General features: G+C 39.3%; 1 protein-coding gene across 3 annotated transcripts in view; it reads left to right on the top strand.

The window, feature by feature from the left end:
- The first annotated feature begins 1,521 nt into the window (after positions 1 to 1,521).
- Positions 1,522 to 27,443, top strand: part of TBC1D30 (TBC1 domain family member 30) — an 83,785-nt gene continuing 57,863 nt past the window's right edge. Inside the window, exons 1-2 of one of the 3 annotated variants that reach the window (XM_019732450.2) lie at positions 1,522 to 2,309; positions 6,772 to 6,936. In XM_019732450.2, the coding sequence (XP_019588009.2) occupies positions 1,583 to 2,309; positions 6,772 to 6,936 (892 nt within the window). In that variant the 5' untranslated portion in view covers positions 1,522 to 1,582. The remainder of the gene's footprint in view (positions 2,310 to 6,771; positions 6,937 to 27,443) is intronic. The other 2 variants (XM_019732452.2, XM_074325458.1) reach the window with 2 other exon arrangements.

The following is a 27,443-nucleotide window of genomic DNA, read 5'->3' as shown; positions in this document are numbered from 1 at the left end:
AACAGTGCTGAAGAGTCGTAGTTATCACATCTTATTGAGGAGAGATAGAAAGAGCTGGGAGGTCAACTAAGAAAAAAGATCCAATTTCAGTGTTTCCCTTTATGAAAGTACTGCTTGTTGCAAAGTTTGGCATATGAAGGAAGGCTCTCAAGACTCTGCTTGATGCAGAGGCAATAGAAAAACAAAACAAAACCAAAAACCCAACAAAATAATACATAATCCCATTTCATACATTTTAAAATTAATGGATACAGTAGTAAATACAGTTACAAAATCATAAAATAATATTTCTAGTGTAATTTTGAGTTACAGATACCTAAGCAAAAAGTTACAAAACTTCCACTCTCCTTATATTAACTCTAATTTCAGAAAGGGTCCTACTGTTCTCACTCTGTGTATGGAGGTGGTGGTGGTGCCAAGTGACACCAGGCTTCCACCTGTAGGATGAGGCTCTATTATGAAAGTGCCATGAAAGTTAAAGTGTGCTGAACAAACATCAAGCACCACCATTGTTTACTAGGTACACTGTTGCTTCTTTTAGAAATCTGGCATGTATTTAATAGCCGATACTAGGAGATAGACAAATACATAGTCATCCATAACGAAATATGTATTTATCCATAATGAAAGCCAGATTTTAAGCTTTAAGAAAAGTCCACTTTATTCTTTGTGCATGGGCAGTTATTTAGCTTCTCCGCCTCAGCTCCGTCATCTGAAAAATGAGGATAAAATAGTACCTACCTTTGTAACTATGCTTAATGACTGATATTAACTTACTGCAGTGATCATTTCGCAATATATACAAATGTTGAGTCATTATGTTGTACACCTGAAACTAATGTTATATATCAATTATACCTCAATTAAAAAATAGTACTTACCTGCTTTATAGGGTTAAAGTGAGAATTAAATGGGATAATTCATGCAAAGAAGAATGCCTGGCACAAAAAACAGCACTCAAAAGTGCTGGCAATTATTAAATTCACAAAAACATCTACAGTGGAGGGATACCTCAGAGTTCTTCCATCGAGGTCTACTGTAACCATACATCTCTCATGACATCATGTAAACCTTTGAATTTGCTGTCAGAATCAGCTACATCAATTTATTAGTTTGGTCATCTCATTTATTAAGCCCTCATTCTCTGCTGGATCTTATGCCAGGGAATTAGTTGATCTTAAATCCAGTACTTTATTTTTCACCGAAGGAAAAAGTTCACAGCTTTATTCAATCTCAGGTATATGCCAGGGCTTCACAAAGGTAATTCTCAGAAACTGAACTAAAAAACTCCTTGAAAGGAACCCAGATTAGGTGGGAAGGTGAGAAGGGCTGGGCATTGTGTCCCTAGGATGTGAAGAAGGGAGCTCCTGGCCTCTGCCTATTGATTGGCGTTTAGAACTCTCCCAGGGTTAAATAGTGGTGGCTAAATAGGACGCAGGAGTTAACACCCTCTTTTTGAGTTAAATGACTTGCTGAAAAGTGGAGGTGGCAGCGGCCAGAGCGCCCTTCCCCCTCCGGGCCGAAGGCTTCATCCTGATGTGTTCTGGCTACATCCTGCGCCTTGACGCTCTTCAGGGCACTCATGGCCGAAGTAGGGCCTCACCTGCCGCAGGTGTCCCCAGGTAGTCCAGCAGTGTGGCTGCCCCGCTCTCTTCCCGGCCCACAGACCAGGGGCGGCGACTCGGACATTGGCCCGGGGGAGATTAGGCGCCACGGTGAGCCGGAGCCCACTGGCGCTGCGCCAGGGCGAGGGCAACCTGCGGGAGAGAGGCCGCGCCTCCTCCCGGAACTGGCGGGTGCGGCCGGGCGCGGGGAGCGGTGGGAGCCCGGCCGCCGAGCGACTGGGGCCATGAACGTCCTTCCCGCGGACGGGGGCCGGACCGGACGCCAGGAGCCTGAGCCCAGGCCAGAGGAGGTGGCGGAGGAAGCGGTTCCTGAAGTGGCGGGGGCCCCTTCCCTGAGCGGGGCGCCCCCGGCGGGGCAGCCGCAGGGCTCCCGGGACTCCTGGGAGGGCGAGGAAGACTCGGAGTCGGGAGATCCGCGGGGCGGCAGGACGAGCCGCACGGCGTCCCTGGTGAGCGGGCTGCTCACCGAGCTGTACAGCTGCACCGAGGAAGACGACGCGGCCGGCGGGGGCCGCTGGCCCGAGGACCGCCAGCAACGTCGCGACAGCCTCGACAGCTCCACGGAGGCCTCTGGCTCCGACGTGGTCCTGGGCGGCCGCGGGGGCGCGGGCGACTCCCGCGTCCTGCTGGAGCTGCAGGAGCGGCCGAGCCAGCGGCACCAGAGGCAGTACCTGCGGCAGAAAGGTGAGCGGGATCTCGGAGGGGGGCCCCCGCCGGGTCTGCCGGCGGTGCAGCGCGCACCTGTGCGCACCTGAACGGAACCGCCAAGCGCTCGGATATGAAGTTTGGGGCATCTCCTTTCATCTGTCGCTGGTGCCCATAGTGCCACGGATTCATGACCAGGCTTAGTTCTTACTCCCCCCTCCCCACTCCCCTCTCGAGTTGCCGAGTGGAGCATCAGTACTTTGAGTGGCAGCAGCGGGTCTCCATCCTCCACCCCAGGTATTTGTGGAGGCTCAGGGGAGAGGCAGCCTAGGTTCTCATTTCGCCAGAACAGCTGTTAGGACAGGTTTGGAGCTTCCGATAAGTATATCTGAAGTTACCTAGAGGACGCCGGGAGAAGAGAGGCGATTCCTGGGGCTGTTTTTTTTTGGTTTGTTTTTTTAATAATCAGTTCCCTGGCCACACCACTTGGATAGTGTTTAACTAGTGAGGCAGAATAATTCGATAATGCGGTTTCTAAGCAGGTCTAAGCGGGTCATGTGAATTCTATTTCTTCCAGAACGTCTGGTTTCAAGAAACTCACTAGTTGGATTCACACACCGCCCCCCGCCCCTCAACCCCCATCAGTGGAGGGCTCTAAAGCGTTGACGTTATCACAGAATTTAACTGCTTGGTATCTCTTCAGTTGGAGAGGTCATCTGAAAATGGCCTTGGCTTTCAGAAGGAGAGGCTAATTTGGTGTTCCTTTTGCTATCAGATTGTGATGCTCGTGTCCTAACTGAGATTTTTGTTTCTCAACTGTTCTTAATATTTGGCTTTCAGGCACTAACACAATTACTACAGGTGTCTCTTTTTTATAGATACATCAAGACCTCAATTTACAAAATGAAATGAGGTGTGGAAAATGCATGCTAAGCCACCATAACATTTCATGGATTAATATCCTTGTGATAAATTAACAGGAGAGAGGAAAGAGAGAATGCGTGCTATAGAATGATTTCCTGTCTCCTAATTGAAAAATCAGACTAGTTGGTGCCAGGGGAGAAAAAACAAAAAAAACAACAAACACAACCAGAAAAGGAATAAATCTGTCTGCTTTCTCAAATCTATGTAAACAGCTTTCAGCTTCCTCTTTGGGCTTCCTAGTGAAGATTTTTTCCCCCAGCTGATTGTTACAAATGGCTTCCACCTTCCTCCCCCTGCCTGGGACTTTAGCTGGAGTTATGCCATTTCATTATACACAATTATTTGGCTGTTCTCAGAGTGTCTGTTTATGACAAGAGTTCCGCACGGCAACATTTCTTTCAGAATCCAACAAAATCAATTTTGAAGAGTTCTGATTTGTCTTTCTGTTTTTACAAGGCTGTTCACTTTTCATTACCTAGGGAATTTTGAGGATTAGTAATTTCCTTTTGGAAATTTGGCAAGCTATAGTTTAGAGAAGTAATAGTTAGTTCAGCTTTGCAAGTGGATTTCAAATGAGTGACCACTCTAGAAGTCATTCATAAGACCTGTAAGAGTCTGTTTTGCACAAGTCTCAATCTTATTGCTTGGTTAGTTCCCTGCTAATCTTTTCTTGTAGTCAACCCTATGAGGATGAACAAGGTGCCATGTTATAAGCCACACACACACAAACACACACACACACTCACACACACACATACCTACCTGCCTTATCAATAAATATCATTAGAATATCATTAGAGTACTAAGAATAAAGAACCAGCTGTCCGTTTAAATAATTTTGATTTATTCGGTTACTTGATTTTTTTCAGGGTCAAAAAATATCCCTCCTAACATAATACTTAGTAAGAGTATCATATAATGCAGAAATATTAATTATCTCCTCTTTCTGTTAGGTATTTTGCTGTAGCATTGATGTAGCACCTATTTACATATTTAGCATGTGTGGGTCCTTTATTTACCGTGTTTCCCTGAAAATAAGACCTAGCCAGACCATCAGCTCTAATGCATCTTTTGGAGCAAAAATTAATATAAAACCGGGTCTTATATAAGACCTGGTATTAAATTACATAAGACCTGGTATTATATCATATCATATCATATCATATCATATCATATCATATCATATCATATCATATCATATATCATTTATATTATATTATATTATATTATATTATATTATATTATATTATATTAGACTCGGTCTTAAAATAAGACCGGGTCTTATATTAATTTTTGCTCCAAAAGACACATTAGAGCTGATGGTCCAGCTAGGTCTTATTTTCAGGAAACACGGTATATGAGGCACCAAAATAGTTTCTCAGGAAATCTAGGCTCTCTTCTCAGTGTTTTCATTAAGGGGTGAACTTTGGAGTCAGAATGCTTGAGCTGATATCCTGCCACTGTTCCTTATTAGGTGTATGACCTCAGGCAAGCATTTAACCTGTCTCTCATTTTCCTCCTTTATAAATAGGGATAATAATAATAACTACCTCAGAGGGCTGTAGTGAGAATTATACAAGCTAATATATGTAAAGTGCTCAATAAATGTTAGATATTATTTTTATTATTATTATATCCGCTGGGATTCCTTAGAGAGGAAATTGTCCACTGTCAGTTGACGATCTCCTCATTTTTTCCTATTTATTTAACACTGTGTTAGGAGCTATGACTGATGCTGTGGGGTACACTAAGATAAAGAAGACCTTATTCCTGTCTCCCGGATGCTTATATACCAGCAGATATTGCTGTAGATTTCCAAACTCAACTCTGAAGATTTATCCCATATGGGACAATACATAGAATTCAGAGATTCACAGAACTGTAGGTACCTTAAGAGTCACCGAATGTGACTCTTTTGTGGAAGAAAGTGTAATTTAAATGCACAGTGATGATATTCTTACCCCTTTTGTTTCTAGAAGGAAAAATTTTAGACATTCACAGAAAGGATATTTGTTCTCTCTGAAGGAATCTAGGAATGAAGAGCCTGTGATCTCTTCTGGTGGCTTGTTCTCATATTTAATCATCCTTAGAACCCAAATAGTTTTATTTAACCTAAGTGAGCTCTTACTTCCCATTATATCCCACTGTGTTTGAACTCAAGGTGAGAGAATAACTGGTTTGTGTGCTCTTCTTCATAGAAATTCCTTATTCTGATTTTAGTGCTATTCATATTAATATTTATAAAGACTATTCACATTTGTTTCTCAGAATAACCTTGTATGCTAAGCATAACTTGAGACTTGGAGCAATACCTTGCCTAAGATCACACAGATGGTTGATTCAAAGGCAATTCTTCTTAGCTCTAGGTCAAATGGCATTTTCCTCAGTGTAGTCAGGTTTGACAGCTGTTAAAGCACCACCTTGCACCTCTCTTATACCCAAAGTTCGCTTGCTTTGACCTCTGGAGGGATTTTTCTTACTTTTCAACATTCCTTGTGTTCTTTTCTGATCCTCTTTGGTTTTTCCAAAGCCCTTTCAAAATGAATAGATTCAAACCCCACACAAAGACCTCTAATGAGGGCCTAGCTAATGCCAAGCTGAGCGGAAGGCTTTGCCTGCCTGGCAGGTCACATTACCGTCAGTAATGATATCAAGTGTCACAAACAAAGCTCCCAGATTGTAATGATTATTCATATAAAGATTGTTGACATTTCTGATTCCCAAGTCTATTTTTAATTATAGAAAAACTGCTGTTGAGAATATTAACTTTATGAATGTAGAATTCTTCTTCTTCTTTTTTTTTTTAATTAAAGTTTCCTGGGATGACAATTATCAGCAAAGCTGCACAGGTTTCAGGTGTACAACTCTGCAATACATCATCTACATATCACATTGTGTGTTCACCACCCAGAGTCAGTTCTTCTTCTATGACCATCTATTTTATCAAGAATTGTTCTTAATTTATCTGTTTAAAGGAAATGTATTATATTTTCTACCCTATGAAAAATTACTGAGTCTCTAAGATAAGCTGTGGTACCTAATAGTCAAGCTATTGGAAGATTGTATGTTTAAAATAAAACCAGTATTGCCACATTTATCTACATCAGAAAATGTGGTAATATTATTTACATTTAAACTCTTTACAAAGTGAGTGGTTTTAAAAACATTTGTTATTGGCTGTTAGATTTATTGTTGATGTAACATATTCAAAAATATTTTCTTGCAAATGTACCATCTGAACACATTAATGATACAAAATGTACATGCCAATTTTTAAGCAATGAAAGGCAAAATTGTAACCAGAGCTAGATACAGTAAAAGTAAGAATCTTGCTTACATATTACAGATAGCTTCAAAGATAAAATTTATCTTACAGTACATATGTCATGGACAGGACAGGAAATGGATGAGTGACATTTGATAGGAATATCTTAGCTGAATAGATACATGTAGTCCTGGGTCAGAATGCAGAATTACTTGGTTTAATGGATGTTCTAGATAATTATCTTACAATTAGTGTCATATTGTATTCCTTTCGGGTATTCCTTGTTCTATTTTAAATTTTCTTTCCTCATAGACACTAATGAACTGAAGACGATCGTTCGAGAGCTGAAGTACACAATCGGCATTCAGTCCGCGAAGTTACTTCGGCAGCTGAAACAGAAAGATAGGCTTCTGCATAAAGTGCAGAAGAACTGCGATATTGTGACTGCATGCTTGCAGGCCGTGTCACAGAAGAGAAGTAAGTGCTGGAGTGGCGTGAGCTCTTCTGCCACATGCGATTGGGATGTTTGTGAAGCTGAGTCAATAGTCATTTTTAGTATTTTTGTATTTTTGAATATATTGAAAAGTTTTAAATGGAGGCTTATAAACCTCGGAACTAAGAACTAGTGTTAACGAACTCCGACAGTTTCCTACCTTTTCAGTTAAAATATATATTATATGTCTAATGTGGCAAATTTAGTTGTGTTAGTCTAGATTTGTAGTAGTACTTAACTTTGACAATGGTTATTTTCACCTGATGCTAAATGGTGACTAAAATCTTTATTTTACAATTGATTTAAAAGGGGAAGACTCTTGAAACAGGATCTTAATAGCTTGCTCTGAAACCTGACAAGGAATATTTTACAAATTAAACCTGTGTAGTGGGTAATCCGTTTATAACTAAGAGATGCATAGTTTGGTAACTGAGTTAAAAAGTAGTTAAATTACTAATGTATGTCAAATACCAGATATAAAAATTTGTGAATTAATTTTATAAGTCTCCATGCGATAGTTTTATGTTTTTCTAACATTTCCCTATTTTTGTTTTGTATTTTTTATTAACATGCAGCATGGCAGAACAGTTTGTTCAGGTATGGTAAATATAGGCACCAGTGATGTTTTGGTAAATGGCTGTGGCAGCTTTTTAGGTGCATGTGCAAGTTGCCTTTTCTGGTTCCTTTACCCTGTCACATTTTATATGTAAAGTGACACCTCCTAGGGGTTTTCTTTTTTTAATCCAAATTAAGATGTGTTTGTCTTCATAAAACAATTTTCAGGGCTTGATTAGTTTCAGATAATAACATTAATGGCTTAAATTCTATTCTGTTTATAAATTAAAAGGAAATAATATGTTTTTTCTTCTCTTTTATTATATCACTTTTTGTTATCTCCAGATTATGCTTGCTGTTTACTAAGGAAGATTTTAACCCAGTGTGTATTAAATAGAATGCTACTTGATTATTGTAGTGATGTAATGGTCCATACGAGAAGCAGGAATATAATTGAATAGACTGGTTTTGAATAGGGTGTTCTCCAGAGCCAGGCATTTGTCTGAAATAGCTAGAGAGGAAGGATATGTATATATCTGGCAATATATATATATATATGTATGTATATATGTATGTATATATATATATATGTATGTATATATGTATGTATATATAGTATATATAGTGTACATATATGTGTGTATATATATATGTGTGTGTGTGTATATATATATATATACACTTGTGACATCTTGTGTGTGTGTGTATATATATATATATATATATATACACTTCTGACATCTTGTTCTTTTTTGAGATTGTGTGTGTGTGTATATATATATATATACACACACACACACACACATATATATATATATATATATATATATATATATATAGCCAGAGGTTGGCATGTGCTATATTTGATATTTTTCCATTGATTCTGATTGATTCACAAGTGCCCAGTAAAAATTTTATTTTCCTGTTTTATTTTAAGATACCTAGGTTTTGATTTTTCTCTTTTCAACTGTGTTTTCATCTATCCATTATTATCTAAGGGTAACCATGGTATAACCAATTTAATATTAATAAAATTAAATCAATGATAATAAGAATGGCAGCAACTAGTATAACCATTCATTACGTGCATGTTTTGTGCCAAAATGTTGGTTTTCTTTCTCATAGCCATTCCAAAAAGGTATGTATCTTTAGGCACATTTTAATTAGGAAACTGAGATTCGGTCAGTTTAATTTGAAGATAGATGTCTCAAAAGACCACTCCTTTCACCATAAACTGGAACATAAGAGGGCTCTACTTTTTCTTAGCAATTAGATTGATACTTCTGTAATATTATTGGAATGTGGTGGAACAAAAAGATATTTGTAACATGCAAAGGACATATGTAATACAGAGGTTCAGGTCTATGTATTATTCTGAATATGAGTGTCAGATATATGCATTGCAATACCGTCTCTTTTTTTGGCTTGCATTTTCACTCTCTTAAGAGTGACATTGAATGAACAAGTTTTCTTAGTTTTTAGGTAGTCCAGTTTTTAGTCTTTCAGCTTTTTTGCAGGGATGGCTTCATGGGCATGTGACCCATGTGTCACATAGGGCCTCATGCTCAGTGGGGCCCACACTTGGTTTAATGTTCTGCTGTTGCTTTCTTGAAGTTTCTAATAATTTTTGAATAAGGGGCTCCTACAAATTATGTAAGCAGTCCTGCGTTTACGGCTGGTGCTTTTTCTAGCCTGTTCAAGGAATCTTTTTCTTAATACCAAGCTCATGAATACATGCTCCCATATTATTTTCTAGCAGCTTTAATATTTTGTTTTCCTATCTAGATCCACCTGGAATTGATTTGGTTTTTTTATTTTTTATTTTTTTTATTTTTATTTTTTAATTAAATTTATTGGGGTGACAATTGTTAGTAAAATTACATAGATTTCAGGTGTACAATTCTGTATTACATCATCTATAAATCCCATTGTGTGTTCACCACCCAGAGTCAGTTCTCCTTCCATCACCATATATTTGATCCCCCTTACCCTCATCTCCCACCCCCCACCCCCCGCCCCCGTTACCCTCTGGCAACCACTAAACTATTGTCTGTGTCTATGAGTTTCTGTTTCTCATTTGTTTGTCTTGTTCTTTTGTTGTTTTTGGTTTATATACCACATATCAGTGAAATCACATGGTTCTCTGCTTTTTCTGTCTGACTTGTTTCGCTCAGCATTACTCTCTCAAGATCCATCCATGTTGTCACAAATGTTCCTATATCATCTTTTCTTACTGCCGAATAGTATTCCATTGTGTATATATACCACAACTTCTTTATCCATTCATCTATCGAAGGACATTTTGGTTGTTTCCATGTCTTGGACACCGTAAACAAAGCCGCAATGAACATTGAGCACACGTGTCTTTATCTCTAAATGTTTTCAGATTTTTTGGGTAGATACCCAGAAGAGGGATTGCTGGGTCATATGGCAATTCTATTCGTAATTCTTTGAGAAACCTCCACACTGCCTTCCATAACGGCTGCACCAGTCTGCATTCCCACCAACAGTGTATGAGGGTTCCTTTTTCTCCACAGCCTCTCCAACATTTGTTACTATTTGTCTTGTTGATGATAGCCATTCTGACTGGGGTGAGGTGATATCTCATTGTGGTTTTGATTTGCATTTCTCTGATGATTAGTGATGTTGAGCATTTTTTCATATGTCTATTTGCCATTTGTATGTCCTCTTTGGAGAAATGTCTCTTCAAGTCCTCTGCCCATTTTTCAATTGGGTTGTTTGTTTTTTTGTTGTTGAGTTGCATGAGTTCCTTGTATATTCTGGATACTAGCCCCTTATCGGAGGCACTGTTTGCAAAAATCTTCTCCCATTCAGTTGGTGGCCTCTTTATTTTGTCAATGGTTTCTTTTGCTGTGCAGAAGCTTTTAAGTTTCATATAGTCCCATTTGTTTATTTTAGCTTTTACTTCCATTGCCTTTGAAGTCAAGTTCATAAAATGCTCTTTGAACCCAAGGTCCATAAGTTTAGTACCTATGTTTTCTTCTATGCAGTTTATTGTGTCAGGTCTTATGCTTAAGTCTTTGATCCATTTTGAATTAACTTTGGTACATGGTGACAAATAGCAGTCCAGTTTCATTCTTTTGCACGTGGCTATCCAATTCTCCCAGCACCATTTATTGAAGAGGCTGTCTTTGCTCCATTGTATGTTTTAGCTTCTTTGTCAAAAATTATCTGTCCATATTTATGTGGTTTTATTTCTGGGTTCTCAATTCTATTCCATTGGTCTATGTGTCTGTTTTTCTGCCAATACCATGCTGTTTTGATTATTGTAGCCCTGTAGTACAAGCCAAAGTCAGGAAGTGTGATACCTCCATTATTGTTCTTTTTCCTTAAGATTGCTTTGGCTATTCGGGGTCTTTTGTGGTTCCAAACAAATCTGATGATTTTTGTTCTATTTCTTTAAAATATGCCATTGGGATTTTGATGGGGATTGCATTGAATCTGTATATTGCTTTGGGTAATATGGCCATTTTAACTATGTTGATTCTTCCAATCCATGAGCACGGAATGTCTTTCCATTTCTTTGTGTCTTCTTCAATTTCTTTCAAAAATGTCTTATAGTTTTCTGAGTATAGGTCTTTCACATCCTTGGTTAAGTTTATTCCTAGGTATTTTATTCTTTTTTGCTGCAATTGCAAAAGGAATTGTTTTTTACATTTCTTTTCTGAGATTTCATGGTTAGTATATAGGAAAGCAATGGACTTTTGTGCGTTGATTTTGTAGTCGGCAACTTTACTGTATTCGTTGATTGTTTCTAATAGCTTTTTGGTGGAGTCTTTAGGGTTTTCTATATATAGCATCATGTCATCTGCAAAGAGTGATAATTTAACTTCTTCATTCCCAATTTGGATGCCTTTTATTTCTTTCTCTTGCCTGATTGCTCTGGCAAGGACTTCCAACACTATGTTGAAAAGCAGAGGTGATAGGGGACATCCCTGTCGTGTTCCTGAACGTAGAGCAAAGGGCTTCAGTTTTTCTCCATTAATTATGAGATTAGCAGAGGGTTTGTCATATATGGCCTTTATTATGTTAAGGTATTTTCCTTCTATACCCATTTTATTAAGTGTTTTAATCATAAATGGATGTTGTATCTTGTCAAATGCTTTTTCTGCATCAATTGATATAATCATATGATTTTTGTCCTTTATTTTGTTTATGTGATGTATCACATTGATGGATTTGCGATGTTGAACCATCCTTGTGCCCCGGGATGAACCCCACTTGGTCGTGATGAATAATCTTTTAATGCATTGTTGTATTCGATTTGCTAGAATTTTATTTAGGATTTTTGCATCGGTATTCATTAGAGATATTGGTCTGTAGTTTTCTTTTTTGTGCTGTCCTTACCAGGTTTTGGTATCAGGGTAATGTTGGCCTCATAAAATGAGTTAGGGAGTACTGTCTCTTCTTCAATTTTTGGAAGAGTTTGTGCAGAATTGGTATTAGATCCTCTTTGAAGGTTTGGTAGAATTCACTAGTGAAGCCATCTGGTCCCGGACTTTTGCTTTTGGGAAGGTTTTGGATGACTGATTCAATTTAGTTACTGGTGATCGGTCTGTTTAGATTTTCCAGTTCTTCATGGTTCAGCCTTGGAAGGCTATATGTTTCTAAGAACTTGTCCATTTCTTCTAGGTTGTTGAATTTGGTGGCATATAGTCCTTCATAGTATTCTTGGATGATCCTTTGTATTTCTGTGGTGTCCGTGATAACTTCCCCTTTTACGTTTCTGATTTTGTTAATCAGTGTCTTCTCTCTTTTTATCTTAGTAAGTCTAGCCAAGGGTTTGTCAATTTTGTTAATCTTTTCAAAGAACCAGCTCTTTGTCATATTAATTTTTTCTATTGTCTTTTTGTTCTCTATTTCATTTAGTTCTGCTCTAATTTTTGTTATTTCCTTTCTTCTGCTGACCTTGGGTTTTACTTGTTCTTCTTTTTCTAGTTCTTTAAGGTGTAACATGAGGTTATTTATTTGGGAGTTTTCTTGTTTCTTGAGATAGGCCTGTAATGAGATAAATTTCCCTCTTAAAACTGCTTTCGCTGCATCCCAAAAATTTTGGTAGGATGTATTTTCATTGTCATTTGTTTCTATGTATCTTTTGATCTCTCCTCTAATTTCTTCTTTGACCCAGTCCTTCTTTAAAAGTATGTTGTTTAATCTCCATGTATTTGTGTTTTTCCGCTTTCTTTTTACAGTTGATATCCAATTTCAAAGCCTTGTGATCAGAGAATATGCATGGTATGATTTCAATCTTCTTAAATTTGTTGAGACTGATTTTATGTCCCAATATATGGTCTATCCTTGAGAATGTTCCATGTACACTAGAAAAGAATGTATAGTCTGATGTTTTAGGATGAAGTGCTCTATAAATGTCAATTATGTCCATTTCATCTAATGTGTCATTTAGGGCTACTATTTCGTTATTTATTTTCTGTTTGGATGATCTATCCATAGCTGTCAATGATGTATTTAAGTCCCCTAGTATAATTGTGTTTTGGTCAATTTCTCCCTTTAGTTCTGTTAGTAGTTGCTTGGTGTATTTCGGTGCTCCCTGATTGGGGGCATAAATATTGATGACTGTTATGTCTTCTTGTTGTACAGTCCCTTCACCATTATGAAATGTCCATCTTTGTCTCTTGTTATCTTTTTCACCTTGAAGTCTGTTTCATCTGATATCATTATGGCTACACCTGATTTTCTCTGGGTACCATTTGCTTGGAGTGTCAATTTCCACCCTTTCACTTTGAGTCTATGCTTGTCCTTGTAGCTGAGATGTGTCTCTTGGAGACAGCATATGGTTGGGTTTAGTTTTTGATCCAATCTGCCTCTGTGCCTTTTTATTGGTGAGTTCAGTCCATTTACATTTAGGGTGATTATTGATATATGAGGATTTCCTGTCATGCTATCTTAGGTTTCTGGTAAGGTTGTGTCTCCATTGTTTCTTTGCCTTTTGTTGTTGTCTATTATTTCTGTGTGGTGCTATTCTATGATGTTTCCCTCTGTTTCTTTTTTTATTTCAGTATATATTTCAATTCTGGATTTATTTTGAGTGGTTACCCTTAAGTTTATGTAAAAGAAAGTTTGATATTTAGAGTATTCCATTTTCTTCAGCACGCTTACTTTCTCCATTCCCATATTCGGTTCAGGCCTTTACTCTCCCCTTTTTGAGTTTTGTTTGCCACAAATTGTCCCTGTTGATGGTGGTCGAATAGCCTCCTTTAGTATTTCTTGTAGTGCAGGTCGTGTATTAGAAAATTCCCTCAGCTTCTGTATGTCTGGAAAGGTCTTTATTCCTCCTTCATATCTAAAGGATATCTTTGCTGGATATATTATTCTTGGCTCATGGTTTCTCTCTTTCAATAGTTTGAATATTTGGTTCCACTCCTCCTGGCTTGTAGAGTTTCTGCTGAAAAATCTGATGATAATCTAATGGGCTTTCCTTTGTAAGTTACCGTCTTCTTTTCCCTGGCTGCCTTGAGGATTCTTTCTTTGTCGTTGATTTTAGACAGCTTCAATACAATGTGCCTTGGAGAAGGTCTGTTGGGATTGAGGTAACTAGGTGTTCTATTTGCTTCTTGGATTCGAGGGTCCAGTTCTGTCCACAAATTTGGGAAGTTCTCATCGACAATTTGTTTGAATATATTCTCTGTTCCTTCTCTCTTTCTTCTCCTTCTGGTATGCCCATTATTCTTATATTGCTCTTTCTGATGGAGTCAGAAAGTTCTTGTAGAGTTCTTTCATTTCTTTTAAGTCTCAAGTCTCTTTCTTCTTCAATTTGTGTCATTTCCAGGTTTCTATCTTCGATGTCACTGATTCTTTGCTCCATCTGGTCAACTCTACTACCTAAGCTGGTTATTTCATTCTTAATTTCTTCTATTGAGTTCTTAATCTCCAGAAATTCTATTTGGTTCTTTTTAAGATTTCAATCTCTTTCGTAAAATGCTCATGCTGTTCTTTGATTGAGTTTCTGAGTTCCTTTAACTGCCTATCTGTGTTTTCTTGTATCTCGTTGAGTTTTTTCAGAACTGCAATCTTGAATTCTCTGTCATTTAAGTCACATATTTCTGTATCTTTAAGTGCCTTCTCTGGAGATTTTTCACTTTCTTTCTGAGCTATCTTGTTGCCTTGGTTATTCATGGCGATTACTGGTTTACTATTTCTCTTCCTAGACATCTACAGGAGTGACTTCTGCAACAGGTTGATAGAAAGCGGTCTTTCTTTTGTTTGCCAGTACTTGTTGGTAGAATGTTTTATTATTTCTCCAACTGCAACTTATTTTTCTTCTCCCACACAGTAGTGCTATGTTTTCTCTGCACTATTCCAACTTCTCACGCAATGGGGGGATTCCCTGGGAGACGGGCTTCTCCTCTGTTAATAGTTCGTCTAGGTCACAGGGCGCAGTGTCCCGGTGGGTATGCGGAGAGCTTTTGATGTTCCAAAGCTGTTCCAGCTCCTGATTCAGAACCCGTATGTTTCAGCAGTTCTGTTTACTCCTGCAGGGTCCGCCCAGATAGGTGGGGTCAGGGGCGGGATGAGTTGTGAGAGGTGGCCCAGAGCAATGGCGGCGACCACCACCACAGCCGGTCCTGCTTCCTCAGGTCCCTCCCCTTTGCTGGAACTAGTTGGGCTGTGAATTTGTGTTTGCGGTCCACAGATCTCAAAACAGCAAATTTTCTGTTGTTTTGATCTGACACTGCTACTGTTTCGCTTCTAGCACCGGGCAGGTGGGGGCGGGGCGAGCTCTGGGAGGGAGGGGGCGGCTAGTCTCAGTGCCTAAGGCTCCGTTCTCTGCTCGGCAGTGCGGGCTTAAACCACCGTTTTCAGCCTTTTTCCCTCAGTCTTTTCTCCGAGGTCTCTGCCGTGAGCGTTGGGTTCAGCCGTGTTATATGCTGTCCCCTCAGCCCTGTGGAGCCCTGGCGGAGCCCTAGCAGTCCGAGTTCTTCCCTCTCCCGCAGCTGCGGTAGTTCCGGGAAGCAGCGAGCTCAGCGCACTGAGCTAGGTCTGCGTCCTGCGCCCGCGCGGTTCCGTCTCTGCGCGCTTCTCCCTTTCCTCCTCCCTCCACTCGCGCGAATCTCCCACCTGTAGGTGATTTCAGTCGGTAGTGGGCCTCTTCGTGTTGCTTGTCTGCTGTGCAGGGAGTCCTTTGTGGAGTTTTTGTTGTTCGATTCTTTGTAAATTCCAGGGGAGCTTTACAGAGGCTCACCTCACGCCGCCATTTTTCCGGAAGTCTTCGATTTGGTTTGTTTGTGTGATCAATGAGGAGTCAGATTTCATTTTTGTCTATATGGATATCTAATCGACCCAGCCTTGTTTATTTATTATAGAGACCATCCTTTTACCACTGCTCTGTGGTACTATTTTTGTATAAGATCATTAGGTGTCCATATGTGTGTGGGTTTCTTTTGGGGCTCTTATTCTGTTTTGTTGTTTTATTTATCCTCGAGCCAATACAATACTGTCTTAGTTATTGCACTTTATAATAACTCTTAATATCTTATAGCATAGGTTCTGACATCTTGTTCTTTTTTGAGATTGTTTTAGTTGTTATTGGCTTGTTAGGGGAGAATTGACATCTTTACCAAGGTGGGTCTTCCAATCCATAAATATGGTGTTTTAAAATTTATTTGAATAATATTTTACAATCTTCCATGTAGAGGTCTTGCATAGCTTTTACTTGATTTATTCTTAGGTAGTTGAGATTTCTTGATGCTATTTTAAATTGTTACCTGTTAAAAAATTAATTTTCTATTTATTTCTAGTACATAGAAATATAGTTGTTTTCTGCATGTTGACCTTATATCCAGTAATCTTACTTTTTCTTATTTTGATTCTAATAATTTATCTTTAAATTCTTTGGTATGTTTCTAAGTATGTAATCTTTATCTTCTGTGAATACTGTCAGTTTTATGGATATCTTTGCCATTCTTTCATTTCTTTTTCTTGTTTTGTGCACTAGCTAAGACCTGCAGTATAATGTTGAATAGAAGTAGTGATAATGGCATGGAAATTTTGTTTCATGTGCAACCTAAGAGGGGAAGTTTTCTTTTTATTGTTTCACCATTAAATGCAATGCTTGCTGAAAGTTTTCTGTAGAAATCCTTTATCAAATTAAGGAAATTCTTTTGTCCAATTTGCTAAGATGATGAATTTTATCACATACTTTATGTCTGTATTGAGATAATATGTTAAATTTTATGTATTTTGTTGAATGTTAAAATAACATTGCTTTCCTGGAAAAATCCTAAATATATAATTTGGATTTGGTTTGCTAATGTTTTGTTTTTGATTTTTATGCTCATGGAGGAGATTAGACTATAATTTTCCTTTCTTGTAATGCTCTTGTCAGGTTTTGGGAGCCTCAAAGAAGTTACAGAGTGTACCCGCTTTTTCATTCTTTGGAAGAGCTTGTGTAAGACTGGAATATTATTTCTTTCATGTTTAGTAGAATTCACTGGTAAAATATTTGGGTCTGATGCTTTCTTTGTAGGAAAGTTTTAAGTTATGGATTTTACTTTTAAAAATATAATTATAGGATTATTTGTATTTACTATTACTTCTTGTATCAGCTTTGGTAAATTATATAGAATTTGCCCATTTGACGTAACTTTTCACATTTATAAGCATACAATTTTAAGGAATATTTTTTGGGTTCTTTTAGCGTTTCAAGGTATTAAAACACTGTCACTGATTTCAACAGGCCTTCACATACTACTTAAAATATCTTTTATTATAGGATGTATCATCATAAAAAAGAGTATTCTAATATATGTATGTATATTTTAAAAAATAATTACACAAGGGTCTATGTATGTGGATACTACCTATCAAGACTGAGTAATAAATATTACTGGCACATGCAAATTCCCTGTGTGAGCCTCCCTGGTTTAAATTTCTCCTCTCCCCCACATTTAGGATAATTGTTCCTTTGCCTTTCTCTATAGTTTTTCGTCTCATGTATATATTCCTAAGCAATATATAGTTTCGAAAAACTGAGCAGCAAGCCCAAGCCTAGTTGTGTAGGGAGAGGGTAATGTTGCCTCTGTTAGATATGAGTAAAAGCTCTCAACAGATAACCAGTCTCTGGGTCATAGTCTGAGGTTGGGTTCCCCTGAAAATGACCCGCTTCTGGAGGAGCCAGAGCAAGGTTATAAACGAGTCCTGTGGCATCTGCCAGAGCTGTGGTTATGGCTAGTTGCTGAATGATCTGCTAGGTTGCAGGAGTGGCCTGCTCTTTATTTTTGATTCAAAGTTCCCCATGGCCTTGCTCTTGCTTTCAGAAGAAGGTCAAAGCAGAACTCTTTTGTGGGCCTGGAGGGCTGGGCAGAGCAGGCACTTCATCAGTAGCACATTGTGAGATAAGTGTGGATGAGAGTCTGGACCAGTTCTGGACATTCTGTCCTTGCCTTAGAAAGATGGTCCAATAGCAGGAAGCATCTAGTGTTGATTGCCATCAATACAAGTGTCCCAGAGCCACACTGGTCCAGTGTGGGCTGGTTGTGCTCTAGCTGGTGCACAGCTGTCATCTTGGGATCTCCCTTCCCTCTCATCCCAGAGGCTCTCTTTGTTCTCTCCTGTGTTGGATCTCTTGTTTCCTGTTGTCTGGCATTTTCTTCTTCCTTGATCATTCTTTTTATATTGTTGCTCATAACCCCTTGCCTGTGAGGTAAATTTTTGGAACTTGTGCAGGAATGAAAATATCTTTATTACATCCTCACTTTGACTGAAAAGTGTATAATTGCTCTATTGATTTCTCGCTTGCATTCTTACTCTTGAGGAGTCAGAAGCCTTTCTGATTCCTCATCCTTTATACTGGGCTGTTTGTTTTTCTTCCTTGAAAGATTGCGGAATCTCTTTGTTCTTGGTGTTCTAAAATTCACCATTATCTTTCTTGGTGTGGCTCTGTTTTCGCCCATTGTTCTGGGCCAAGACAGGCTCTTTTATCAGTCAACTTACATCCTTCAGTTTTGTAAAATTTATGTGAATTATTTCTTTGATGCTTTTCCTCCCTCTTTCCCCCTCCTCCGCCTTCTGTGATTCTATTGTTTGACTGTCAGAGTTTCTGGACTAGTTCTGCAATATTCTTCTCTTATTTTCCATTTCTTTGTTTTCTTTGCTTTACTTTCACAGAGATTATCTCAATTTTATTTTCCAATCCTGTTATTGAGACCTCTTTCTTTGGGATGCTCTTTGGATGTTTCTTTTACCCAATGGTATCCTGTTCTTGTTTCATAGATGCAGTATATTTTCTTATTGCTCTAGGATATGAATGGTAGAGACTAAAACAGACAAACAGAAAACAACAATTTAGAAAATAGATTATACAGGGAGGACAGAAACTTTCAAAACTGCTATTCTATTTAGAGTCTTTCCTCAGATATCTGGTAATCCTGGTCTGTCTGCTCATAATTAAGTGTGGGAGTCTAAAAAAATGACTTGGACTCTGAGCTCCCTAGTCGGGCTTATTGACTTTGAGCTTCACTGAAGGGTCATCTGGATGGGTCCTTTATCATAGAGTCCCCAGGTCTGTATCTTCAGGTCTTTCTTCTGTGGCTAGTCAGATTCCTCAGGGAAGGATCTTCTGACCTCCTGCTTGGATGGCGTAGGTCTGTGGGGGGTAAGACCTGGGGTCTCTGAATTCAGTAAGCATGTGGTCACTGAATCCCTCTGTTTTAGATAAGATACTCACCCTCAGCTGGTTATCCAGTGTTTTAACCCTCTTCAGAAATGAAACCATCAGACTTCTGAAGGGATGGGAAAGGAGTAAGTAATTGCCCAACCTCATGAAGTAGAAGAGAGGCTCTAGGGATCCAACTGCTTCTCAACAGCTCCCCCCCCCCCTTTTCCTTATTAAGCCACCTTTGAGTCTTTTGGGGACAACATGGTATAACAGAGGTTGGATTTCAGCTTTCCCACGCCAATTTGGGATTTGCTTTCTAGGATCTGCTAAGGCGATTTCTACTTGTCGGTACACTTGTTCAACTTCAAAATTCTATTGCTGGTGTCTCTACTTTTTTTTTTTTTAAGATTTTATTGGAGAAGGGGAACAGGACTTTATTGGGGAACAGTGTGTACTTCCAGGACTTTTGTTTTTTTCCTAAGTGAAGTTGTCCTTTCAGTCTTAGTTGTGGAGGGCGCAGCTCAGCTCCAGGTACAGTTGCCGTTGCTAGTTGCAGGGGGCACAGCCCACCATCCCTTGTGGGAGTCAAACCGGCAACCTTGTGGTTGAGAGCCCACTAGCCCATGTGGGAATCGAACCGGCAGCCTTTGGAGTTAGGAGCACGGAGCTCTAACCGCCTGAGCCACCGGGACGGCCCCTCTACTTTTTTTTGTCCTGGTCTTTGTGGGTGATGAGAAACAAAAATCTCTGTAAAGAGATTGTATTTTTTAGTGTGGTTTTGGTGGGGACCAAAATTAGAGGCAATTTTTCCCCTCAATCTTCCTTCTTAACCCAGATGTGTGTATTCCTTTTTCATAAGCTCATTTGTTTTGATAGGTGAAAAGAAGTTAGCATTTTTCCCAAGCTTTATTGAGATATACTTGACATATAAAGAAGTTAGCATTTAGGTTAAGGTAGATTTGCCTTAAATTTGAATCTTGGTTGCAGAATTGTGAATTTTGGCACAAATTTGTTAATATTAATAACACATTTAGGTATTTTTTTTGATATATAATTAGCAGCTTGGTGTGCCCTGAGGTAACTTAGTAAGAATATGACTAGATGAAAGAAACTGGATTATAATTGCTTACAATATATTTTAGCAACAGTTCCTCTTGTTTTCTTTAAACTCTTTAATTTCTTGCTGCTAAGAGTTATTTTTCCATTTTGTCATAATTTACTTATTCTTACACATACTGTAAATTTGTGTACTATTTGAAAGTACAGTAAGAGCTTTTGAATCTCCAACCTTTGAGAGATTCTTGTGGCTTTGAAAAAAGCAGTAACCAGAGGGTAAGGGGGGAGGGGGGTGGTAGATGAGGGTAAAGAGGATCCAATATATGGAGATGGAAGGAGAACTGACTTTGGGTGGTGAACACACAATGTGATATATAGATGATGTAATACAGAATTGTACACCTGAAATCTATGTAACTTTACTAACCATTGTCACCCCAATAAACTTTAATTAAAAAAAAAGAAAAGAAAAAAGTAGTAGATGTTTCTTGTCACCTCATTGCAAAGAGAGCTGGTTTTTAGGGGGGAAAATCTGCATCTCAAAGTCATAGTAATTTAGAGCTAGAAGAGAGTTTAACCTTGATTTCTATTTACTCCCAACCTTATGGCTGAGCAAAGTGAGACTTAGAAGAGTTAAGAGCGTGGCTGAAACTCCCTCAGCTGGTTGGTGACTCAGTCAAGATTCCGCTGATCGCTGATCGGTGCCTTTGCTGTCAGTTATGACAAAAGAAAACTGTATCTACCGCCAGCAGAGGGAGCTCTCTTTCTCTTTTAAGCTTTCCTAAGAACAGTGTTAAATTTAGCTTCTCTATATTCTCAGGGCTAGAATCCTGGTTCTGCCACTTCCTGGATGTGCGATCTCGTGCAAGTTCGTTAACACCCCTGCGTTTCAGTTTTCTCATCAGTAAAAAGGGGATGATGATAATATCCACTTCATAAGGTCGTTTGAGATTTCAGTGAGTTCAAGTATAGAAAATGCTTAGAACAGTGTCTGGCTGTCTTAGTTACTGTTATTGCCTTTATTCCCGCTGTGGGGAGGTTTAGAGGCTGCCTTTTCCACCGGCACTTGCATACTTGCCTTTTCAAGGCAATTGTGAAAGTTGCTGGGGCTCCTCACGTTAAAAGAAATCAATGGAATTGGGATTATTTGAGGAGGAGATACTGAATAATTATGAGGGATTTTTCACATCTCTTGGGAAAGGATGGCTTACCCTTCTTCAATAATATGCAAGGAGATTGCTCCTCCTTTCTGTGTTTCAGTTGAGAAGATGATATATAAATATGTGTTTTTGGACACATGTTATATATGAAAGTAGGGAACTGCTTCTGTGTACAAAGGGAAACAGGAGCCAAGGTGAGAACCACCAAAATCCTCCTTGAAGCACCAGGTAGCATTTCAAAGAAAAAGGCAGATTAGAAGAATGATTGACATGTGCCATGTGGACAAGGGTAGGAGAGGTGAGGAGACATTCCAGACAGAGATAACCGTGCAGACGCTGTGAGAGCATCAGGTTTGGGGGGATACTTTTAGTAATCTGGCATTACTGGGTAGAAAATGAGGCCAGAAGGAAGTGGCTGGAGTTGAGGCTGGAGTTTACATTGCGTCCTGTAGCACCGTCTCTGAGCACAAGAGTGACGTGATTGGATTTGCATGTTTCAAAGGTCATACTGGTAGCAGTGAGGAGGACAGGCAAGCGATGGGGAAGAGGGTGAGTGGACGTGAGGAGTATCAGGAAGAGGCTGATGCAATAAGCCAGTGGAGGTGATGGGCCCTGAGGCAAGGAGCCCTGGGAATGTAGAGAAGGCAATGAGATACTTAGGAGGGAGACTGGGTGGGACTGGGCGTGGCGCCTGAGAGGAGGAGGAAGCTGAGGAGAGCTGAGGGCTTGGGTCAGGCGTGGGAGACATCAGAAGTGCTACAGCCGAGCTGCCCTCTCAGGGGACCCACTCAGGCCTGCGGGGAAGAATGAGGAGCTGCTGGAGGACAGAGGCAGATTTTCAAGGAGATGCAGTGTTGGCTTCTAGAGAACAATTCTCAAGAACTGTAGGTGTGTGCATATATCATTACTATAGAGAAGGCAAGGAGGAAAAGGATTGAAAAGGACATTGGGTTTTTTCCTTTTTCAAAATGATGGAGAGGATTTTCTGTTTCATTCGAGTGGTGGAGACAGCAGCCACATCACACTTGGTCTATGTAACAAGGGTGTGATACTCTTTCCAGAGTGTTTTGAAGATGAGGTGAGATGGGATGAGAACGAGGCTTGTCCTGCCTTCCTTGTATAGAGCCTTTTCTGCCTGTCCCAGTGGTTAGTACTGATGAACTTTTTCTTTTTCTGAACCCCGCCATTCCCTATCCTGACTTCTATAAGAGCACCAATAGTATTTTATTATATTTGTTTCATTTTTTGTTGTGTTAATTTGTCTCTTTCTACCATTAGACATAGATCTTCTGGGGGAAGGGCTAAATCATTCACCTTTTTATTCTCAGTATCTATTGCAATGCTTGGCATTACCGTGGGCCTCAGTGAATGTCAGGTGGACGGATGGATAGCTGGGCAGGTGGACAAATTGAGGTTGGATCCAAGTGACTGTGTGTGCGCACATGGGAGGCAGGTCACTGGTGAGGAAAGTAAGAGGGGCCAGAGTAGGCTGAGAGCTTGTGCACAGCAGAATGGGATCTGTTTGGAATCCTCATGTTGACAAACGGGACTCAGTAGGAAGGAGCAAGTGGCATTAGGCCTGCTGAGGTTGAAACTTTTTAGTTAGTAAATGTGCAGGAATTTTGTGAAGTTATAGTATCTTAGAATTTTGGAGCTAGAGGGAACCTCAGAATTAATTTCGTGTAAACTGCCTATTGAACACAGGAGAGCAGTGTAAGTGTACTGGCTGCATAGCTAGATTGAAAGTCATACAAGAGTTTGGCTATTTGGCAAACACACATTTATTAATCGATAATGTTACTATAATCTTACCTCTATATGAGGATGGAGCGAGCAGAGAAAATTAGGTATATCATTTCTAGTTAGAAAAAAAGTCTGAAAAATAATTTGAAAATTTATGTATCCGGCAGCAGGAGAATAGCCAAGATAGATAATTCAGCTGTATTGTCTTTACAGAGTATCTCCTTAACAGCATAGTAAAATTTTACCTGCCCAATTCTAAATATACATCTGACCCTATCTTTCTCCCCAAACTGCAAGAGGTTTTTTCTTACCTGTTTTTTGGCATTTCTGTCATGAGTTTTTTCTTTCAATGGATTATAAAAATAATGCAACATAATTTTTGTTCTGGTGAGGGCATGAGCAAGTAGGTATTTGTAAAAAACTCTGTGTAGAAATATATTTCAATATCTTATGTTGTCAAAGAATAGTTTTTAATGAATGCACATCATCGCCCATTAGACAGCTCTTTTTGGAGTCTGTTCAGTATTGCCTTTTCAATATTATTTGTAAAAAGGAATGTTCCAGGATATGATCACTAAGGCAACATCAAAATTTGTCGTTGGGCCTGCAATCTCTCCCATAAGGGTTCTGACATGCATGAAAGTTACTGTAACTGGGTGCCTTGTTTTTGTTCTTTTGCTTTTTTTTCCCTGTTTTTTTTTTTTTTTTTTTTTTTGGCGTGTCTAGGTCCTCAGACTCAAAGTGGAAGACAGAAAGGGTCTCTTTCTCACATTTTGCTGCCACTACCCAGGATGGCTAGTAGAGAACATGCTTACTCCTTTCTCTGATCTGGGAACTGCACTTCCTTCTTCTTGCCCATCGGTCTCTGATACCCCGAAGTTTCCTGATTTGTCAGATCACACAGGTTCTAGAATCAGTTATGGAATACATTTTAAAAAATGGTACAAAAGGGCCACAAGGAAACTTCCCTGTTTTCTCCATACATCTTGACTCTTGGGGCAGGTCTCTTTCAGCCCACATTGATGGCCCTCTTTGCGCTTTTTCTGCCTAATTCTCCTAAGATCACCTACAAAAGATATATGTGACTCAGCGCTGGTAACGTGGGGAGGTTTGTAGTCTTCAGGTGGTGGATAACGATTTTGTTGAGAATAATGAACATGTCACATTATATTAGTTTCAGGTGATATTTGTTTGTCTACATTGCCAAATGATCACCACCATAAGTCTAGTTAACAATGTTCATCACCACCCATAGTTCCAGGTGATTCTTTGTAGCACATGACAGGGGCTTTTCTTGTCTGATTCCCACATAACGGTCCACAAGGCTCCAGCACTTCTACAAAAGACATGGACTTCTGTGGAGCTCTCCAGTCTTTGCACAGCCACATTAATACACGTTTTTGTCGTTGCTCTTGGAAAGACGTGATCATAGTAATCCTCTCTCTTAGAGGAGGAGCTAAATTTGCCCACAGTATTGGTCTGTGAGTTTACGAGTCCTGGATTCTGTTTTTGGTATTACCGCTGTTTCTGCAAATCAACCCGCTTGTCTTTGTTTACCTGTTTATAAACACAGTGTTCTTTCCAGGGACTTGCTGGGGACACTTCTTCAGGGTGTCTCATTGAGAAAATACGTTACTTTCCCCAAAGTTTGAGTCCCTGTATGAATGTGTAGGATTCAGCCCAAATCAGAAAACAGCAGATTTCATGTGGAATGACCGCTTCTTTCTGCCATCCCACCTGACCACTTTTTAATTTAGTTGTAATTTTATCTCTTTATATGAGTGAAAGTTGAACAATGAGTAGGTGTCTCTGTTATAGTCATTGCTAACAGTTAATCCACCAGTGGGGGTGGTTTGGAATGTAAACTTTGTTCCACTTGTGTGGACCAGTCAGCTTCAGCATCCAGTGGTATCCATGTCCTGTCCATGGATGGCGGGACCAGGCTCTCTTAAACTTTCCCATTAAGTTAATGCTCCTTGCACTTGAATTTCAGTCTGTGTTTTACTTGAAACCGTATCTAGAGTATGTGTCAATGCTGTGAATGTAGTTAGGGAATGTGAGCTTCAGAGTGATTAAAATGACCTGAGTTTTTCCCAGTAAATCAACCTAATTCTCCTCTCAATTCATAGAATAATGAAAGTTGAGATCCGTGGGGATCATCACCGTCCAAACCACTCAGTTTACAGATGAAGAAATTGAAGACTCAGAGGGTTAAATAAGATGTTTACAGTCATCTCACACCCATTAAGATAAAATAAGTGTTGACCAGAATGTGGAAAAAATGGAAGCCTTTGCACACTGTTGGTGGGAAAGTACAATGGTGCTTCTGCTGTGGAAAATTAAAAATAATAATTTTTTCCCTCATAAAATTAAAAATAAAAATTACCATATGATCGAGCAATTCTATTTCTGGGTATCTACCCAAAAGAATTAAAAGCAGGGTCTTGAAGAGATATCTGTACACTAGTGTTCATAGCAGTGTTATTTACAATATAGACAAAGGGTGGAAGCCACTCAAGTGTCCATTTATGGGAGAAAGGATAAACAAAATGGTGTGTAGACATACAGTGGAATATTTTTCAGCCTTAAAACGGAAGGAAATTTTGACACTTGCTACAACATGGATGAACCTTGAGGGAATTATGCTAAGTGAAATAATCCAGTCATAAAAATATAAATTCTGTATGATTCCACTTACATGAGGTGCCGAGAGTAGTCAAATTCATAGGGACAGAAAGCAGAATGGTGGTTACCAGTGACTGGGGGAGGGTGGAATAGGGAATTATTGTTTAATGGATACAGAGTTTTAGTTTGGAAAACGTAAATTCTGGAGATGGTTGCACAACAGTTTGAGTGTACTTAATACGATTGAACTGTACACTTAAAATGGTTTATATGGCAAGTTTCACGCTATATGTATTTACCCCCCGCCCCACGATGCTTATGGTCACATGTGTTGCATTGTGGTCACATGGGTAGCTGGTGTTGCATTTCCTGTCAACTCCCTGTTCTGTGCTTGCCCTAATATGCCATTCATGGCATTAGTTCCACAAAATTAATCATGAAGTAAAAGCCAAAGCATCCTCCCCTCAATTAGTTTATCACCATTCAGAAAAATAGTTTTCATTGTGGATGCTTAGATGTTGTTTGACTCCCACCTTCCTCTCTTCTTCACATCGCTTCTTCCCACTTCGTCCCACTTCCCACTCTGTGCTCCAGGCAGGAGGAGTTACATGTGGTACTTAAAACTCACCACATTGTCTCTTGCGACATGCTGTTTCCTCTGTCTGGCCCTCTTTTCTCTACTACCTCTGTATGGTAGCTTCTATTTTTAGGATCCAGCTGAGGCATCATCTCTTCTGGAAAGTACTTTTGACCACATAGTCTGAATTAGGTGCTTACTCTTTTCAGGGTCATCCTGGCCACAGGGAATCGTCATACTCTGTTTCCTGGTCTGCATCTCACTGGACTGTGCCTTGCCAGTCTCAATGTCCCCATTGCCTAGCACATTGCCTGCACACGGGAGGTACTCAAAAATGTTTGCCGAAGGACAAAATGTATCTTGTAAGATACTGCTATAAGACAGACATTTGAAAAGTGACACCAATTGCTGATCAGCGACACTCTGGCTTTTTTTTTTTTTTTAAGGGTATCTCTTATATTTTTGTCGTAAACTACACATAACATAAAATTTGGCATAGTAATCATTTTTAAGTGTATAATTCAGTGGTATTAAGTACATTGATGTTGTGTACTTATCACCACCATCCATCTTTTTTTTTTTTAATTAAATTTATTGGGGTGACAATTATTAGTAAAATTACATAGATTTCAGGTGTACAATTCTGTATTACATCATCTATAAATCCCATTGTGTGTTCATCACCCAGAGTCAGTTCTCCTTCCATCACCATATATTTGATCCCCCTTACCCTCATCTCCCACCCCCTGCCCCCCTTACCCTCTGGCAACCACTAAACTATTGTCTGTGTCTATGAGTTTCTGTTTCTCATTTGTTTGTCTTGTTCTTTTGTTGTTTTTGGTTTATATACCACATATCAGTGAAATCACATGGTTCTCTGCTTTTTCTGTCTGACTTGTTTCGCTCAGCATTACTCTCTCAAGATCCATCCATGTTGTCACAAATGTTCCTATATCATCTTTTCTTACTGCCGAATAGTATTCCATTGTGTATATATACCACAACTTCTTTATCCATTCATCTATCGAAGGACATTTTGGTTGTTTCCATGTCTTGGCCACCGTAAACAAAGCTGCAATGAACATTGGAGCACACGTGTCTTTATCTCTAAATGTTTTCAGATTTTTTGGGTAGATACCC

The sequence above is a fragment of the Rhinolophus sinicus genome, linkage group LG02 (genome assembly GCF_036562045.2).
Source record: "Rhinolophus sinicus isolate RSC01 linkage group LG02, ASM3656204v1, whole genome shotgun sequence".
Taxonomy (NCBI): Eukaryota; Metazoa; Chordata; class Mammalia; order Chiroptera; family Rhinolophidae; genus Rhinolophus; species Rhinolophus sinicus.
This window is presented reverse-complemented; position numbering and strand designations above follow the sequence as displayed.